The sequence below is a fragment of the Erythranthe guttata genome, chromosome 3 (assembly GCF_056151865.1).
Source record: "Erythranthe guttata isolate IM_541 chromosome 3, IM_541, whole genome shotgun sequence".
NCBI classification, from domain to species: Eukaryota; Viridiplantae; Streptophyta; class Magnoliopsida; order Lamiales; family Phrymaceae; genus Erythranthe; species Erythranthe guttata.
In genome coordinates, this window is record NC_142535.1 from 14031693 (window position 1) to 14049611 (window position 17919).

The window sequence follows — 17919 nt, forward strand, 5'->3', positions numbered from 1 at the left end:
TGATGGGTGGTGGTTCTGCTTTGGTTGGTGGTGCGAGTTGTGATTTTATTTATTTATTTATTTGTAATAAAAAAAACTGTCATAATATCAAAGTAAGGTGGTGATGGTGTGTTGTGGCGGCGGTGTGGTGACGATGGGGAGACAGATTTATGGTTTTTTGGTGGATTGGGCGGATGACGGCGTGTGTAGAGAATTTCGCGCATGCTAAAACCTTAATCGACTATGTACATGTTCATAGTCGATTAAGCTAATCGACTATGCTCTGGTAGTCGATTAAGGTTCATCGACTCCAATTTTTTTTTATTTTTTTGGGATTTTTTGTTTATTGATTCTAATTGTATAAATCATTTATAATGTTTGTATATTTTTTGCTTTTGTAATATATAGTTGATTTTGCATTTTTTCGCAATTGTGATTTGTTATTTTTAGTAGCAGATTCTTAATCGACTATGCTTCACATCATAGTCGATTAATATGCTTCATTGACTCCAATTTTTAATTTTTTTTTGGATTTTTTGTTTATTGATTCCAATTGTATAAATCAATTATAATGTTTGTATATTGTTTGTTTTTGTATAATATAGTTGAGTTTGCATTTTTGTAGTTGTGATTTGTTATTTTTAGTAGTCGGTTCCTTAATCGACTATAGTTCATCATAGTCGATTTAATATGCTTCATAGTTGATTAATATACCTGATAGAAAAAACAAAAAGTAAAAAAAAAAAACGAAAAAAAAATAATAATAAAATAATAAAATAATAATAAATAATAAAAAAAAAGGAAAAAAAGGAAAGACACGCTGATGGGTCATGGACGGGAATGGGCAGATAGTGTTAAAGGTGAAGGGACATAATTGAAAAAATGAGTGGCTAAAATTAAGAGTATGTTTTTCTCAAATAGTGCAAAATAATTTGGATCTTTCCCTATTAAAAAAAGTATTGAGAGGTTATATCAAAGAGCCCCATAAATATAACCTCAAATGAGGTAGGTCTATATATCACTAATTCTGTAATTCTCTATTCCATATATAAATTCACTAGTTATGTTTCTCCTAATTATGCATTTGTAGAGAACTAATTTTTTTTTTTTTTGTCAAAAATAAAAATCATTTTCACACGTTTATATCTATATATAAATACATAATTATGAGAAACACCATTTTGCAGAATTAACCAAAAATGAATATAAAATAATAGAAAAAAAAAAAGAGAAGAAGAAGAAGAAATAGCCTTTAGGAAAGAAAAAAAATCATCAAAAAAATCAATTAAATTTTCTTGGATCAGTAACATTGATCCAGCAATGGTGATCGGTGGACCCCATTTCCCTGGCCATCTTCCTATCCCATTCAAGCTCGATCTTCCTCTCCTCCGACAGCCCGCACACCTCCCTCAGCCCCTCTTCCATGGCGTCGTGCACGCGCCACCACCGCGCGTGGGCCTCCTCGCTTGCGTACACGCGCTGATCCGGCAAATCCCAGTTGCAGTCATAGTCCCTGTAGCACAGCCACGGCTTCACCCCTAGGTAATGCACCGAGTACAGCTCCGGCGGGTCCGACCCGAACAGGTGGTTCTTGAACCCGGCCTCCGCCGACGAGTTCGACCAGAAGTTCTTCAGGAAGTTGACCCGCCGCGGCAGGCGGTGCCACCACACGAACACCTCGTTCAGGAATCCCTGGTCGCCGCCGTTGTAGGAGACGACGTCCGCCCTCCGGGACATGAGCGCGCGGAACGTGCATCCCGAGGGCTCCACCACCATCACGCCGGAGTTGAAGATGGAGCCGTCGTTCCCCGCGGCGGTCATCTCCGGGAAGTGGAAGAGGACGTCGAGGCGGCGGAGGACGATGATGTCAGAGTCGACGAACACCACCTTGTCGTAGTCGGTGAGCTGCCACAGGCGGAGCTTGCTGTAGTTGTACTCGTTGTAGGAGTTCTTCTCGGCATGCGGGTTGCGGATGCGTTCGATGAACCGGAGGGTCCACCCGGCCCGGATGAGGGAGCGTCGCTTGGGTTCGGAGATGGAGGTGTCGAGGAGGAGGATTAGGTCGCGGCGGGTCCCGGTTCGGAGCAGTGTTTGTGCTAGGGTTACTGCGCCGCAGACGTAGGATTCCGACGAGTGGAGGACGGTCGCGTACGCTTCTCGCTTCTGCGGCCTTTCGGTCGCGGCTTCAATTTTGGATAAATCGTACACTTCGTTGCTTGCTGCATGTGGTTAACCACTCGTTAACAGTGTTTTAAGACGAAGACATTGAGATAGCGAAAAAATTACAATTGTATCGTTAAAACAATAACTTAATTTTGTTAAATAAAAGACTTTATAGATGCTAGACAATTCACATATAATAGCATAATATAACAAATTTAATAAAACGTGTAATCTAGAGAATCAAATATATTATTATCTAATTAATTACTTAAAATCTAATCTAATCGTATATATGTAAGCAAACGAGTTCTAAGTTTAATATAATAACATTATAGTATAAGTTTAATTATATATTTATTCACCAACTCGTTTAGCAAACTTTAGTGTTTAGATTAGTATGTAATGGTATATCAAATTGGTGGTCTTGGTGACAAATAATAATGATTTGGATTCCAAGTCTTAACAATCTCTCTAAATGGTTCAAGATGCAAGCTTAAAATAGAATTCTTACTCGAGAGTCGAGACACCAATATTGAAAACGAAATTCCATCTATTTTAATAAGTATTATATCATATCAATTACTAACAAAAAGTGCGCCTGTAGCTCAGTGGATAGAGCGTCTGTTTCCTAAGCAGAAAGTCGTAGGTTCGACCCCTACCTGGCGCGAATTAATGTTCTTTTTTCTTTTTTAGTCCCTACTTTTGTCATGTTTTCATTATAACCCTTTGCCTTTGCCTTTGTCATATTTTAAGTATTTTCCTTTAATTTTCCCCTTTTCCCCTCACCTCTGACTATTAACATCTTCTCTACAAGCATAATAACCAAAACTACTTTGCAAAATAATTGATTAAATTTAACCTTATGGGAAAGTAGAAAGAAGAACAAGTAAGAAAAAAAAAATGAATAGAAGAATAATGTAATAACACATACCTTGATCCCATAGAGGTAAAGCCAAATTGCAAGAACCAACCGGCAAGGAAACTTTGTGGTGGAGCCTCCCAATTTCCGGCCTATAGTACCACCATTCCCCTTCTCTCGTAACCAAATCGTCGCACCGGAATAACTCCGGCATCGGCATACATTTGCTCACGAAAACCACCTTGATCCTCCCACTCCAATCCCGTCTCCCCCTCACCACCGCCGCATTTGCCGCCACGAGGTGCACTTGCAGCCTAAACACATCCCTATTCCACCCTTGCTCCGGTTTCTTGCATGGCAATTTGGCCACAATCATGTCCATGTGCCCGTCGTACCTGTCAAACCCGTCTTTTTATTTTTAGGCATGCGAAACAATTTCTTAGGGTCGTCAGAGTGACGTGGCATCGCAATTTTGAATATATTATAATTTAAAAAAAAATATATAAATATAGATTTAGTTTTTGTACTTAATTTGAAATGACACAAATGCCCTTTGATAACGGACATAATGAGTATGAGACGGGTAAGAAAGGCCCCGAATTACCTGTCCCAATCGGGCATTGGAATCTCGGGGCAAGACGAACCCGAGTACTCTTCTTCTTCATCTATCCATTCCGGAAAAAGTGCCTTCCATTCGAAAAACTCGGAGACCATATCGAACGATATAGGAAAGATCTTTCCGTGCTCCGTCCAATCGGAAACGTCTTCGTCTTCCATGTTCACCGTTCCTATCCTCATTCCTCTCCCGATGCCGCTCAAAAAACTCGGTTTCTCTCTCTTGATCAACTCCCTCCTAGGCTTTAATTGGTTCTTCATTATCCCATTTTTCTCCATCTAGTTGAGATATATAATTCCAATTTTCAAAAATGAAAAATAAAATTGATTTGGTTGAGTGTGAATATACATAATATTATGTAAGAAATGAGTTGTAATTAATTAGCTCACCTTACCTTATGATGGCAATCGAGAAACGAGCATCTAACGAGGGATGCGGCACGATGGTGGTAATCGGAGGCGGAAGGGCAGAGTAGAAGGATTACGTATAGAAGCAAGAAGAATGCCAAGAAAACAAGGTTGATTCTTATGATCATAGCTTTTGAAGAAGTGGACTTCATCATCTTCTTCAACACCATAACTATGTATGGAAACTAGTGTGTGTGTGTGTGTGTGTGTGTGTGAGAGAGAGAGAGAGAGAGAGAGAGAGAGAGAGAGAGAGAGAGAGAGGCTAATGACTAAGTTTTCTTTTTCTTTCCCAAAAAAAAAAAAAACAATGTTGTACAAATGATCATTGAATAATTGTTTGTTTTAGAAGGTTTGGTTTTGAGGATTTTGGACAAGAGGGAATTTTATGATAGAAGTATGGAAAACCAATGAATGAGCTCCACGTGTTGGTTTGTTTTGGAAATTTTCTTGCCTTGGAGAGAAATAGGTCACCAAAGATAATGGAATATTAATTGTTTGGTGCAGCTAATGCAGTTTTCAAGAAAATATGTAATCCAGAAAGTGCACTTTGCCCCCATTTTGATCATTACTTGAAGCTACAAATTCCCTCTTCTTTTTTTTTTTTTCTTAATTTTTTTTTTAACAAATTGAATTGTTTAATGATGCAGTTAATCATGTGGGGAAGAGGGGATCTTCTTGTTATCCTTTAATTGTTTTTTATTATTTTGATCAATATAGAAATGTATGCAATAAAATTAAATACAAGTCTATTTTATTAGTATTTAAGATTTAGACACCCAATTAAAAAAAGAAGAAGAAGAAGACTCATTATACTGCCCTTGTTTTTTACAACAAAATCAGAAGTTAAGAAGATTATCTCAACACTAATTGATAACATACCCCTCTCTTGAATTTTCTTATGTGTGCATCATTGCAGTGCTAAATTTAGTAGAATCTTCTAAATTATATGGAATATTCTCCAGTTTGTACTCATTTGACCGCATTCTAGCTCCACATTTTGATACAAGATGATAGAAAGATGTGTCTCTTGACTTGTAAATATCAGATTGTGGTGCATCAGAAACTGCATTTTTGCACAAAACGAGTACAAACTAGAGAACATTCCACGGAATTTAGAATATTCTGTTGAATTTGACACCATAAGGGTGTACGTGTAAGAAAATTCATTTAACGAGCGATTATAATTACCCAAACATGAGTGATTTTTTCGTAATTTAACCTTATTTCAGGGTTACCTAATTTACCCTTCTTTAAATTAAGGAGATTTGGTCAGTGTCAACAACTTTATGGTTCCACTGTCAACTTCCTACATGCAATTATAAGTCAGATTTCTTGAAATAGTGAGGTTGTACCAACACTTAATTATCAAATATTATTTTCTCACACCATTCAAAATCTCATTTATACTAATAAATCTATTTAATTTTTAAATTTCTAGGTTTGATAATCACACCGCACCAGAAAAAATGTTCCATCACTGTTCTCAAATTAATTAATGGATAGACCAAACACAATCCAAAAAGTTTGATGCACTGTCACATGATTATTAATCTTAAAGCTGAGGTTATCGGCGTACCAATATACAGATTAAGATGTAATTAAACATTAATTAGGTGCAATATTTTATCACCATAATCAAGAAATTACCAAAATATTCACTAGTAGAAATATAGCTTTTTACTACGATCATACTATAAAGGTTTTTGTTACGCATTTGCTAAGAATTTGTCCCAAAGTATATACGGGAGAACAAAAACTTTGCTACAGTAAATGGCCGTAGCAAAAACTTTGCTCATACGATAAATCATAGCATTTACTACGACTCCAAAGTTGTCCTGTAGTGAAAGATACCTTTTGTTACGTCTTTTTACCGTAGCAAAAAAAACGTAGTAAAAGTCATTTTTCTACTAACGATTGAGGGTAGTTTTTTGTGTTTCTTTATTTTCTGGTTTTTTTCTTTTAACATAACAAACTTAGAAGGGAGGTTTAAGTAATTATGATAGGGAGAGAGGGGCATTCTATAATTATACTATCTGAAAGGGGTCTAACTGAAAAACACCAGTATAACTTTCTTCTTTACCATTATACGCCTTCTCAATTTTGAATTTCTTATCTCAATTAATTTCTAGTGATTCACACATGTCAAAAAATATAACATATTCAAGTTCAACAACACTAATTACGGCCAACCCCTAAAGTAAGATCAAATTACGAAAATCCCCTCTCCTATTTGGATAATTACAACCATCCCATCAACTAGATACTATCTTCCTTATGGTATCAAATTTACCTACTAAGTGAGAGATTTTTCCGTAAGATAATACACATAGTTGATGGGTGGTTGTAATCACCCAAACAAAAATGATTTTTTTCGTAATTTGACATTAACTCAAGGGATTGGCCGTAATTTGCCCAAAATTTAAATACAACATAAATTTCTCCATACCATCAAGAAACACCATGGATTTTTTTCGTAATTTAATCTTACTTCAAGGAGGTGTTCGTAATTTATCCTATAAACAAAAAAAAAAAACATTACAAAAAAAAAGGTGTATTAAATCATGATTCCAAGTAACTCATTGTGCCATGAAGATACATCATCACGAACCAAAATTTGTTACAAGTACAAATGCCGATCCTAACATAGGCAACGAAAAAGAAAGAATATAAAAATAAATAAATACAAAAGAGGAATCAAGAAAGAAGAAAGATGAAAATTAGCTCCTCAATTTACTTCAATGTGCCAAAAAAAAAAAAAATAATCAAATGGTCGTTTACCGTACGGAGCAAAGGGTCGAAAATTTTGCCGATCAACTTTAATTTGATGACCAAGCGAGTTTATAAACTTGCCTACTTGTCGTCTTATACTTTTGCGACATCTTGAATGTGTTGGGAATGGCTTTTACCAGGTGGAATGAAGATTAAGTCTTCCCAGCCCGAGTTCTTTTCATTTATCTGCCACAAGGAAAAAATGCAATTACTCATTTAAATTCAAACGAAAAAGTGAAACTCGTTTATTTCGAAAAAAAAAACAAAGGTACCGTCAATCAAACGAGTAACAAATTAAAAAATTGAGCCAGTTACCTCCATTTTCTTGAGAACGTCCTCCAAACTTCCAACCTGTCAAATGTAAAAACATGAAGGAAATTTTAACCATGGGAAAAATACAGTTTCAGTCCCTCACAGTAGTACCGATTTCACATTTGGACCCTCATGTTCACAAAAAGCACATTTGGTCCCTCATGTTTCAAAAATTCAACACTTTTAGTCCTTTCCGTCAATTTTCCGTTAAAACTAACGGAATCAGGCCTATGCCCATCAATGACTTAACTGACAGACTAACGGTAAATTGACGGAAATGACTAAAAATGATAAATTATTGAAACATGAGGGACTAAATGTGTTTTTTGTGAACTTAGGGGACCAAATGTGAAATCGGTGCAAACTTAAGGGATGAAACTGTAATTTTCCCAAATATATATATATATATATATATATATATATATATATATATATGCCTAAAAAGATACTTGACAAAAAGTTATTGAAGTGGAAAGAGAATAACATGTTGTAATACCATAATGTGCTGAGCAACACCAGGTCCTCGTGAAACCCTCGACACTGTTGATAATGCTCTCTCTATATCCTCCTGTATTATCGAAAGGGGCGTTTTAGGAAATTTACACACACCTCGAAATAGTTAATGTTATAGCATGAGATGTTAGAAAGAGTACCTTCTGAAAGTATATGGGACAATACCGCTTGTTCCTTTTCTTCACGACTAGAAGGTCCGACTGCAGACAGCACGTAAATTTAATAAGAACGAGCAATGACAACAGGCAACCGCGTATAAGGATATATATACCTGGAAAACAGGAACTCCATCGAACCCAGTCTTGATCTCGGATGCTTTTAGCTGAAAAATGGAAACCGTAACAATTTTTTAGTTTAATGAATAAGAATTAAGGATTTGTAAGTAGCTGCTTGTATAACTCAACGAACTTATCCAAAAATACTGAAACTTTATCGCAACATTGATTTATATCTCTTTAATATCTCACTACAACAGTATTCAAAATGTGCAGCCGGGCCGAGCCGAGCAGTCAGGGGCGAGTCCACCCCTTTGGGAGGGTGGACTCAACCCACCCTTAATTTATAAATTTCCCCCCATGTTATATCTATATATCATCTATTAAGTCCACCCAATTTTTATTAATCAGCCCACCCAAAATTCAAATTAATGCAAAAAAACTCTAATTTTTTTTTTCTTTTCTTCTTTTATTATCCTATTTTCTGATTTTGTCACAAAAAAATCCTAATTTTTTTTCCGGGGGCGCTGCCCCCGTAACCCCGAAAATTTAAGGCCACCCTGTAACACATTGTTGGACTCGCCATTGCGAGCAATAGTTATAAATCACAGTAGTAAGCAATCAACGCATATTAATAACTATAGTTCGGCTACACATTTTGCAAACCTATTTTTACGGAGTGCCTAAAGACGGTTAAGATTATTGTGCTAAAGTTTCAGGATTTCTTGATTAGTGGTTTAAGGCCTCGTTTGGTTGAGGAGATTAACCATGATTAACTAAATAATGGGACTCTATTTGATGTTTGGTATCCCCAATAACTTGCCAGGTCGACCCGCAAATATTATGTTATCATGCCTTAGCTTGCCTTTTAGGCATGTTTTTAATTGGATCTTCCAAGGTCCAATAATACAATTGGGTTTCATTAGATTATTTAATTTTATCTTGACTAATCTTATCTTGACAACCAAACGAGCCCTAAGGAAATTCATTTTCTAAGTTGAAATAGTAACAGCTGTCTGACTGCTGACGACTTAAGGGACCTATTCTAGATTTCTAAGCTTTTACGGAAAGTTCTTAACAAATGTGCTTAAAAACATAAGATAGATTTAATAGCCCACAGACATACGAGCAACTCCAATATAGTCTCGTAAGTACCAACCTCTAACGCGTTTTTTATTTGAACGGGATCAGGTAAAAACCGGAACGCAATTCCTTCGACTTTCAACATATAAACCTGCAAATCGAGACGCCAAAATCAGTGGTGCTCAGATTACGCCGTCAGAGGTTCTGTACGTTCAACTAAATCGTACATGAAACTTCAAGATTCAGCATGTTCGTTCATGATTACCTGGTCAAGAGTTATCGGCACCACTTTCGCCCCACCTCTCAACTCTCCTCTCCTCGACCGAACCTACAAAATCATCGGAAAAAAAAAATGTCGGAATATCGTAAACATTAAACCCAAACCGGATACAATTCGACTCAAGCAAATTGAAGCAGTACAATTCCGAAACACTAGTGTAGTACAAGATTGACATGAAAGTGGGGGAACCGAAACTTCAACAACAGCACGGAAATTTAGGGCAGAGATAAATTTGTACAATTAGCTTCAATTATCGTCCGTTTGAATTGAATTTGATATACAGTCGAACCTCGATAAATTAATACCCGATAACTTAATAACCTCGCCTAAATAATAAATTCTTCCGATTCAAACGTGCTAAATCATTAACTCGATAATTTAATATTTTGCTAAATTAATAGAATTTTCCTAGTCACCTGAGCAAGGAAAGCTTCGGCATCTTCTCGCCGGAAACAAAGCAAGCCGATGGATTTAACCCCGTCGCGGTCGGATATTAGCACGAACTCATTGTTCGTGTTGCTCACTGTGTAAACTGAGGTTCCGGCGAGCCTCCTCGCCACGTGCTCCGAATTCAGTGAGGTTTCCTGGACGGCGGCGGCGGCGGCGGATTGCTTTCCCTGACGCTGAGACACGGAGGCGAAGGGCAGGGACAGAAGCGGCGGCGGCGGTGGTGGTAGGAAGGCGGCGGCGGCGAGGCGCTTGGTGTCTTCGAGTCGGGTGGTGAGTTGGTTGCCGAGGCGGTGGATGAAAGTGGAAAGGGATAGGAGGGGGTTGGGGGTGGGTGTGGGGCCCACCGAGGGTTTTGCGGAAGATGATGACTCCATTGTTGTTCGGTTAGTAAGAACAGAGCTTTTTTGGACTGTGTTGTGTGTTGTTGATGATATTGTTTGGACTTTTTCTTATTGGGCTTTAAATTTTTATTTTCTAATGGACCAAATATATGTGACCCATTTTCTATTTTATTTCATTCTACGGGTAAATTTCAACCACCATGGTGTCTTGATGTATGGTCAAATTACGAAAATACTTCTTCTGTTTGCGTAATTACAATCAATCCATTAACTATAAATTTTCTTACACGTCCACTCTTGCAGTTTCAAATTTAGTGGAATTTTCGAGATTATACGGGATATTATCACTTTTGTGCCCCTTTTATCCCATTCGAACTCCACGTTTTGAAGCAAGATGATTATAATATGTTTTTTGGCTTGTATATATCAGATTGTGCTGCATCAGAAACTGCATTTGTACACAAAAAGAGTACAAACTAGAGCACATTCCACGAAATCAAGATGATTATGTTGAATTTGACACCATAAGGGTGGATGTGTAAGAAAAATTATAGTTGAGGGGGCTAAATGTAATTATCCAAATAAGAAGGATTTTTTCATAAAAGGACCATACCTCAGGGGTGGTTGTAATTTACCCTAAAGTTTATTTATTTTATGTAATTTTTTTTAATGTTTGTGTTTATATATACTTTAGTTTGACAAAGGTGGGTTAAATTTTCATACAATGAGAATATTTACAAGTTATGTAAGTTATAAATTTTGACGTAAGAAAATAAATTAATATTTTCGTGTTCACAACAACATTTATCATCTTTACCTCATGCATTAATCATGTAGCGCCGAAGTGATTGGCTTCGAATTTTTTTTTTTAATCGATACATGAACTTTCAAAATATATACACCAACAATATAATTATAGCATTAGTAATTTCTCCAGTACGGTGGCATAGTTGATGAAATAAGGAGAGCACGATATTCGATAACACTCCATTTGCCGACACTATTTAGGTTGTACTTATAGTACAAGTTCGCCACTGCGAGCTACTCATCCAATGCGGTTTGCGAGTAATTGCACAAAAGTTGAGATCCTTTCGTCAAAAAAGAAAAAAGAATAAAAAAGTTCACAATTTAATACAAAATAAAATACCATTCAATAATACAATAAAAGATATGATTCGTGTTAGAGTAAACTAAACATTTGCCCTCGTGACTACTTTTAATAATTAGATTCCGATTCTAAAAAAGAAAAGAAAAGAAAAAAAAAGCTAAGGTTGGCAATAAACCCAAAAACACTATAAATAAAGCCCCATACCCATTAATATTTCTTACACATCTCCACAACAACAAAAAAAAATATACATATCACACACCAAATAATGGCCATAACAACTAGCCGCCACCGTGCACCTACCGACGGTAAAATCGAGATCTCCGTCGAAGAATTCAAACTATGGCTGAAGAAATTTGACACCGACAAAGATGGCCGGATAAGCGTGGAGGAGCTCCGGCGGGCGGTCAGGGCCAACGGAGGGTGGTTCAGCAAATCAAAGGCCAAACGCGGTGTCAAATTAGCCGACAAGAATTTCAATGGAACCATCGATGACCACGAGATTAGTAACCTTATGGAGTTCGCCGAAAAGCATCTAGGTCTAAGAATAATTCCCACCCATTAAATATTTGCTAGTTTTTTCATAATAAATCTAATTATCATATTTCTGAAATACGGTACAATATGCGCGGTGTGTGTATTTGTGTGTATGTGTGTGAAATCAAAAATATTTGTAACACCACATGAAATTTGGGTGAATATATCCCAATTTTTTTAGTGGTGATCATATAGTTATTCCTCTTACCAAGTGACAAGACTTGTAGTTTTATGTGTTATGTGAATATTTATGTATGAATGAAGTACTTAATGATAGTTTACTTTGTTGGATTGTTGAACTAAATTACACCTTTACCCTTGTTAAATACTCATGTACTTAATTAATATAGCAAATTTCATGCATATTTTAAAAATATTTAAAATCCACCACAATTCCTCAAAAAACAGCTAAACATGAAAGTTATATATATATATATATATATATATATATATATATATATATATATATATATATATATTTGAAATTCTTTGTGAAATGACGAATTCCATCCAAACAAAACTCAATAAATTTGTTAGTATGTATATGAAATTTCACCTCTAAATTATTTCATCCCAAATTGTATCCTAATTCCTAAGGCCTCGTTTGGTTCTTTAGATAATAATAGCTAATATAAGATTAAATAATTTTATAAAAAAAATAATTGTATTATTAGACCATTAGACGTCCAACAAATAATCTCTTGATAAGCCAAAAATAGAGCCATTTATCCACAATTGCGGGCCAATCCGAAACTTTTTTGCACTAATCAAACTTCCAATAAAGTCCAATTATTTAATAAATCATGGTTAATTTTACCAACCAAACGAGGCGTAAAAGAATTTATACTAATAAAAGTAATATGAGAACTTTTTTAGCAATTCAAAATAACACTGAAAATTTTGCAATTAAATCTTGATTTTAAACCTTCATAGTTGTCATTGTTCAATTAAAAGGCTTTCTGAGACTTGAACCGGATTCGAAGTGGAAATGCTGAGAAAAAGAAGACTTGACACATGATTCCTTCCAATTGTGGCCTTTCGGCAAAAGAAAGAACATATAGATAAATCGACTGGAATGGGGAATAAATCGGCCAAAAATGTTGCTTTCTTGGTTAAATTATGACGATAATTTAAAAATAGAAATTTACTTAGTGTGTTATATATAATCTGTTCATTTGGGAAGAAAAACCGAAGTGGTAAATTTTTATCGGAAGATGTAATCTACAACGAGTGGAATACATCAAAAGTAGTGAGTGATATACTCATGAAATTAATGTAGTATTCGTGAGTAATAATAACATTTTGTTTTTACTATTGCACAATAATTCTAATAATAGCAATATTAGAATTGATTTTTGATATTTTTAGTATTTAAATTAATTAAAAAATATCCATCCCCTCTTGAGCTAAAAGAAAACGGTTTGGGAGATTTATGGAAACTTCGTAGAACATCTCATGTAGTTAATTACTTTATACAATGTACCTAGAACTTTTATGGAATGGTCTAGAGAGTCACTTGCCATTGTATGATTAAATCACTCAATTATCCATTAAACGTGAAATAGTATAAATACAAGTAAATTGACCTGATAAAACTGAAATAATTTTTTTTATAAGGAATGGATGATATATAAATATAAATACTAGAACATGGTGTGAGTCTTACACGTTATGGACAGGTGTTCTGATTTGATATCGAATGAAGCTTATGAAGATTTGGTGAGAATCCAATTACTTTAACTGGGACCCAGTTCTCACATAATGGTACCTGCAAGACACGTTGGTGTATTTTACGGGTTGTCGACAAATACTAGAATCGATGAGATTGCAAAAGATTTCGGTGTTTGTGGGTTATCGAACATTTACTGTTAATGATGTCTAGAACCAAACACTTTTGTTACTTTCATTAGGGAAGCAAAGGCTTAAACCGCTTTTCATTAGGGAAATAATGACCGGTTTGCATATACTAGACCAGAACCCCTTAGGCTCAAAACAAAGGCGAAGTCGGAGATGAATGTCAGAATAGTGTTCTATAATCAATATGTTTCAACTTAGATGTAGATGCTATGGTACGGTCAACTGGCTGGAGATTGTCGATAGTAAATACAAAGCTATTGTGGACTTTGTTGATACCAGGGATGCTTTGACTTGTATTGAAGGCATGATCAAATCTAGATAAATGGAAAGATGTTGAAAGCAAATATATATATTGAGGATGATAGATATTGTTGCTGACGATAAAAAATGGACTGTTCTGAGATGGAAAACGAAGTGTTGTATAAATTAGTTCTGAACTCTTACTTACAAATTCACTTGTCATATGCAATTGGACTCCATGCAATTAAGCCTATTGTATGTGGTAAGAAATTTATTTACCTATGTAATTGTTGAGCATTCCCTTTGCGAAAAGAATTGGCAGTTGATATTTTCTCCGGATTTTTTCAGGAAGTGTCAATCGGAAGCCTTTTCTAATACATTATGTTTAAATTTTTTAAATATGTTATTTGTTTAAATAGTGATTCAAACTTACTTTTCTTTTTTAAGATTTATATTTCATGTTTATATTTTAACGAAGTTCACTATTTTTTTTAGTGTACGTTTTTGTGTTTGTTGTTTCTATTATTTATTATATTATATTTTGAACATCATTGGTGAAAATTTTGGATTCACCATTGATGGGGTACATGAAATTGGCTACAATCGACATGAAATTCGCCATTAATAAGTACGCTAGTTTTTAAGGATTATTGGTAGTTCACTCAGTTCATAAGTCGATGTGTGTCACGGAGTTTTTCCATGGACCAAGTGTGACGAGGGAAACCTAATTAGGGGTGGGAATCAGAAATGAATTTCGATTTCCTTCGATTCCAATCCGAGTAATTCCGGTTTTGGAACTGGTTTTTCTATTCCGATTTTCGAAATTTCCGAACAAAACCAGATCGGAAGCGGAAATGCATATAAAGTTTTGATTTTTTTTTCCAAATTTCGATCTGAAAACGGTCCCGGAATTTCCTATATATATATTTCCAAATATTTCCGAGATTTGCCGAATATTAATAAATTTATTAACTATTTATACATTTTACATTAGTGAAATGACGAACCCGATCCAAACAAACTCAATGAATTTGTTATTATGTATATGAAATTTATCGGTATAATTACAGTTTTGGTCCCCCAAGTTTGCACGTTTTTCATTTTTGGTCCCCCATTTACCGCTGTCAACAAAATACACACTAATGTTGTCGCATTTTACCACATTTAGTCCCTCCGTCTGTTTGACCGTTAAGTAGTAACGGTCAATGGTTGAATTTGGGGTTTTTCTTTGAGAATTGCAATAAGACCCCTGTATTCTTTCAAAATATTATAAAAACCTCTAAAATTTTATCCAACCATAATTTAACCCCAATTTCATCAATTAACATATTTCAACCACTGACCCCGATTTTTAAAAATTTGGTAATCCGACATTGACTTTCTTTTTAACTCGGTTGACTCTTTTTTCGATTGATATTTTTTTGTCACTGTTGACCGATGTTGAATGTCGGGTTAACAGCGTTGACATTTTTTTCTTGATTTTTATTTTATGTTTATTAAATTGTTGAGTAATGGAAAAATATAATTTAAAAGAATTCAAAGCTGATAATCGGCGAGAAAATAATATCATAAAAAAAGTCAAAATAAAGAAAAAAGGAAAAGGTCAACGCATCTCAATGACGCAAAATTTTAATACAAAGAAAAAAAAGATAAAAATTAACGGCCGGTGTTTGCCCCAAAAACCATTGTACTAGAGTGGTTATCTCATTCCTAATTACTCCGCACATGCCTAATTCATCTTCTTCATATTTTTTTGGGAAGAAATTTGGGATGCACTGGCGGTTCCACGAAGAAAAAATTGAAGGGAAGAAATTATGGATTTTAGAATTTTTTAAAATTGTATTTAGGCCCTAGAATTTTAGATAAAAACTTTGTTAGAAGTTTGTAATTTTAATATTACGATACTAGATATTAATATAGTATTATTATTGTGTTATACATTTTGTGTTGATCGGAAAAAGTTCGAAAAAAATCAAGAAAAATAAAAAAGTCAACATTGTTAACCGAGAATATGTCGGTGAACGACGTCAAAAACAATATTAAAAAAAAAAAAACAACGGCGGTCAACGGTCGGCGGAAATGGTGGTAAAAATCGGGGTCGTTTGTCAAAATTGATTAAATGATAAAAATGGGGTTAAATTAGGGCCGAATAAAATTTTAGAGTTTTTTAGAATATTTTAGAAGAATGCAGGGGTCAGAGTGCAATTTTCTCTATGAAAAATCCCAAATTCAGCCCTAATTCAACAGTTGACCGTTACTTCTTGACGGTCAAACTGACGGAGGGGCTAAATGTGTTAAAATGTGACAACATTAGTGTGTATTTTGTTGACGGCGGTAAATGGGGAACCAAAAGTGAAAAACGTGCAAACTTGGGGGACCAAACTGTAATTATCCTGAAATTTATCCTTTAAATTATCACATCCAAATTATTATACCCTAAGTAATGCGAGAACATTTTTAGCAATTCAAAATTACACATAAAATCTTGCAATAAATCCTGATGTTAGCATCCGTCATTGTCACTTCATTTCAAAAGCTTTATTAGATTCGAAGTGGAAACACTGAGAAAAAAGGTCCTTAAAAAGCTTTAAAATTCCTTGCAATTGTGACATTTCGGTATAAGAAAGAACATATATATATGGTCCCTAAAAAAAATTCAATCTTGTGTTTTTTTTTAATCTTCTCCTTATGGTTCGCTGGAATGCCGGTATAGTGGTCGGATCGAGATTAGCAGAACCGTAACGGAGGCTACAATGGCAACATTCCGACTAATAGCGGCCAATGAATTAGAAATGCGAAAATCGACCGGAACGGCGAAAGGCTCCTCTTTAGCGCCCTTTGCAGCGATTTATCGGTCGAAACAGCTAGAACATGCAATAAATGGGCTGAGATGGGGAATAAATAGCCCAAAATATTATTGTCTTGGTTAAATTAAATAATAACGATAATATAAAAAAGGAAAATTTAGTTAGTATGTTACATATACTCTATTCATTTGCCAATAAAAACCGAATGTGGTAAATTTGTCTCGAAAGATTTAATGTACAACGAGAGAAGTAGATTGAAAATATTGATATTCTAATGAAAAATTAATGCAACATTATTTTTTCTTGAGTTATAATAATATTGTGTTTTCATTATTGCATTACAATTCTAATAATAGCAATATTAGAATTGGTTGTTGATATTTTTGGTAAATAAATTAAAAAATGTTCATTCCGTGTTGAGTTAAAAGAAAATGTCTGTAAATAATTGTTTTGATATTTATATTTAGTATTAAAATTCAAAATGTTTGTTTCGGCTGAGAAATCCCTCGGTTGCATTTAGCTTGGAACGGTGGTCTCCGTGACAGCCTCCCTGAGCGTCCCAAAGAACCATGTTCACCATGGTATCCAAATATCTTTATATGATCAATATATATAGTATGGAGGTTGATATTGATTGTTCAAAGATTGATCATTTGAGCTCAGTTCATTAAAATAGAATTTAATACATATTTCATTCCACAAGTTGTTAAGTTTGATTAAATATGGAACGAAAGAGGTATCGTAGGCCGTAACCGATGAGGCTGAGAGTCGAGCCAATAACAAGGACTAGCCAGAGAGGGAGGTAGGCCACAACTAAGCTAGAAAGAAAGTTTAGGAGTTTGCTCGCGTCAGCGGCTAAAGCTAAGTTGTTAAGTTGTATATACGACAGGCACTAGCAGGGCCAATATTTTAAGTTCGGGGGCCGAATGCTTTAAAAAATAGGTGGTCCGTTAATTTTCTATACGATTTTTTTTTTATATTCTTATATAAAATAATAGAGATTTGAGAAATGTTAGAGGAGACAGACCCCCGGGCCTATGCATATTGGCTTAGCCGGTGAAAATATTTTCTTCAACTGTGACGAGTAAGATGGAAAGCTATTGTTCGTCCCGTTTATACGCCCGAAAACTTAGAGCACCGTGATACAGAGTTTGTTAAAACAATTTTAGCTTAAAAGATAATGAAGTTGATAAACAATAGACTATTTCAATATTAAAATGAGAGGGAACCTATGTACCACGGAAACTTCAACTTCTTAACGTTTTCGCATTATGAAAACGTTTCGTATCGGAAGTTCGAAGACACCTGCCGGCCACCTTATGGGTCATTTTGTCATTTCTAAGAAGTTAGACACATGTTTGAATAGCAAAATTTCAAATATTT

The 17919-nt window shown here is 35.1% G+C and overlaps 2 protein-coding genes and 1 non-coding gene across 4 annotated transcripts; 1 reads left to right on the plus strand and 2 right to left on the minus strand.

The window, feature by feature from the left end:
- Positions 1–964: 964 nt before the first annotated feature.
- On the minus strand, positions 965–4504 carry PGSIP3 (plant glycogenin-like starch initiation protein 3). Of its 2 annotated transcripts, none has more exons than XM_012996243.2 (4): positions 4012–4504; positions 3606–3895; positions 3074–3396; positions 965–2198 (listed from the first exon to the last, which is right to left on the minus strand). In XM_012996243.2, the coding sequence occupies exons 1-4, from the start codon at positions 4192–4194 to the stop codon at positions 1261–1263; spliced, it is 1734 nt and encodes a 577-aa protein (XP_012851697.2). In that variant the 5' UTR covers positions 4195–4504; the 3' UTR covers positions 965–1260. The 2 variants fall into 2 exon arrangements, with proteins under 2 accessions (XP_012851697.2, XP_012851698.2); XM_012996244.2 differs by having other exon boundaries at positions 1078–2198; positions 4007–4351.
- Positions 2737–2809, plus strand: TRNAR-CCU (transfer RNA arginine (anticodon CCU)). The gene has a single exon. It is a non-coding gene; the product is annotated as a tRNA-Arg (tRNA).
- Positions 4505–6559: 2055 nt separating the features above from the next.
- On the minus strand, positions 6560–10102 carry TIC22-IV (Tic22-like family protein). The gene is made up of 8 exons (XM_012996245.2): positions 9613–10102; positions 9182–9244; positions 8993–9067; positions 7890–7940; positions 7759–7818; positions 7602–7673; positions 7109–7144; positions 6560–6979 (listed from the first exon to the last, which is right to left on the minus strand). Exons 1-8 carry the CDS (start codon positions 10018–10020, stop codon positions 6887–6889), a joined length of 858 nt encoding a protein of 285 aa, XP_012851699.2. The 5' UTR covers positions 10021–10102; the 3' UTR covers positions 6560–6886.
- Positions 10103–17919: the final 7817 nt, after the last annotated feature.

What these genes read in the sequence shown, in the direction of transcription:
- PGSIP3 (XM_012996243.2), bottom strand. Translation starts at nt 4,194, where the DNA reads ATGGTGTTGAAGAAGATGATGAAGTCCACTTCTTCAAAAGCTATGATC. An exon ending in TTCTCGATTGCCATCATAAG is followed by an intron (nt 3,896 to 4,011) that starts GTAAGGTGAGCT and finishes TATCTCAACTAG; the next exon opens with ATGGAGAAAAATGGGATAAT. An exon ending in TTTACCTCTATGGGATCAAG is followed by an intron (nt 2,199 to 3,073) that starts GTATGTGTTATT and finishes AACCACATGCAG; the next exon opens with CAAGCAACGAAGTGTACGAT.
- TIC22-IV (XM_012996245.2), bottom strand. Translation starts at nt 10,020, where the DNA reads ATGGAGTCATCATCTTCCGCAAAACCCTCGGTGGGCCCCACACCCACC. An exon ending in GTGTTGCTCAGCACATTATG is followed by an intron (nt 7,145 to 7,601) that starts GTATTACAACAT and finishes TACATTTGACAG; the next exon opens with GTTGGAAGTTTGGAGGACGT. An exon ending in ACGTTCTCAAGAAAATGGAG is followed by an intron (nt 6,980 to 7,108) that starts GTAACTGGCTCA and finishes TCCTTGTGGCAG; the next exon opens with ATAAATGAAAAGAACTCGGG.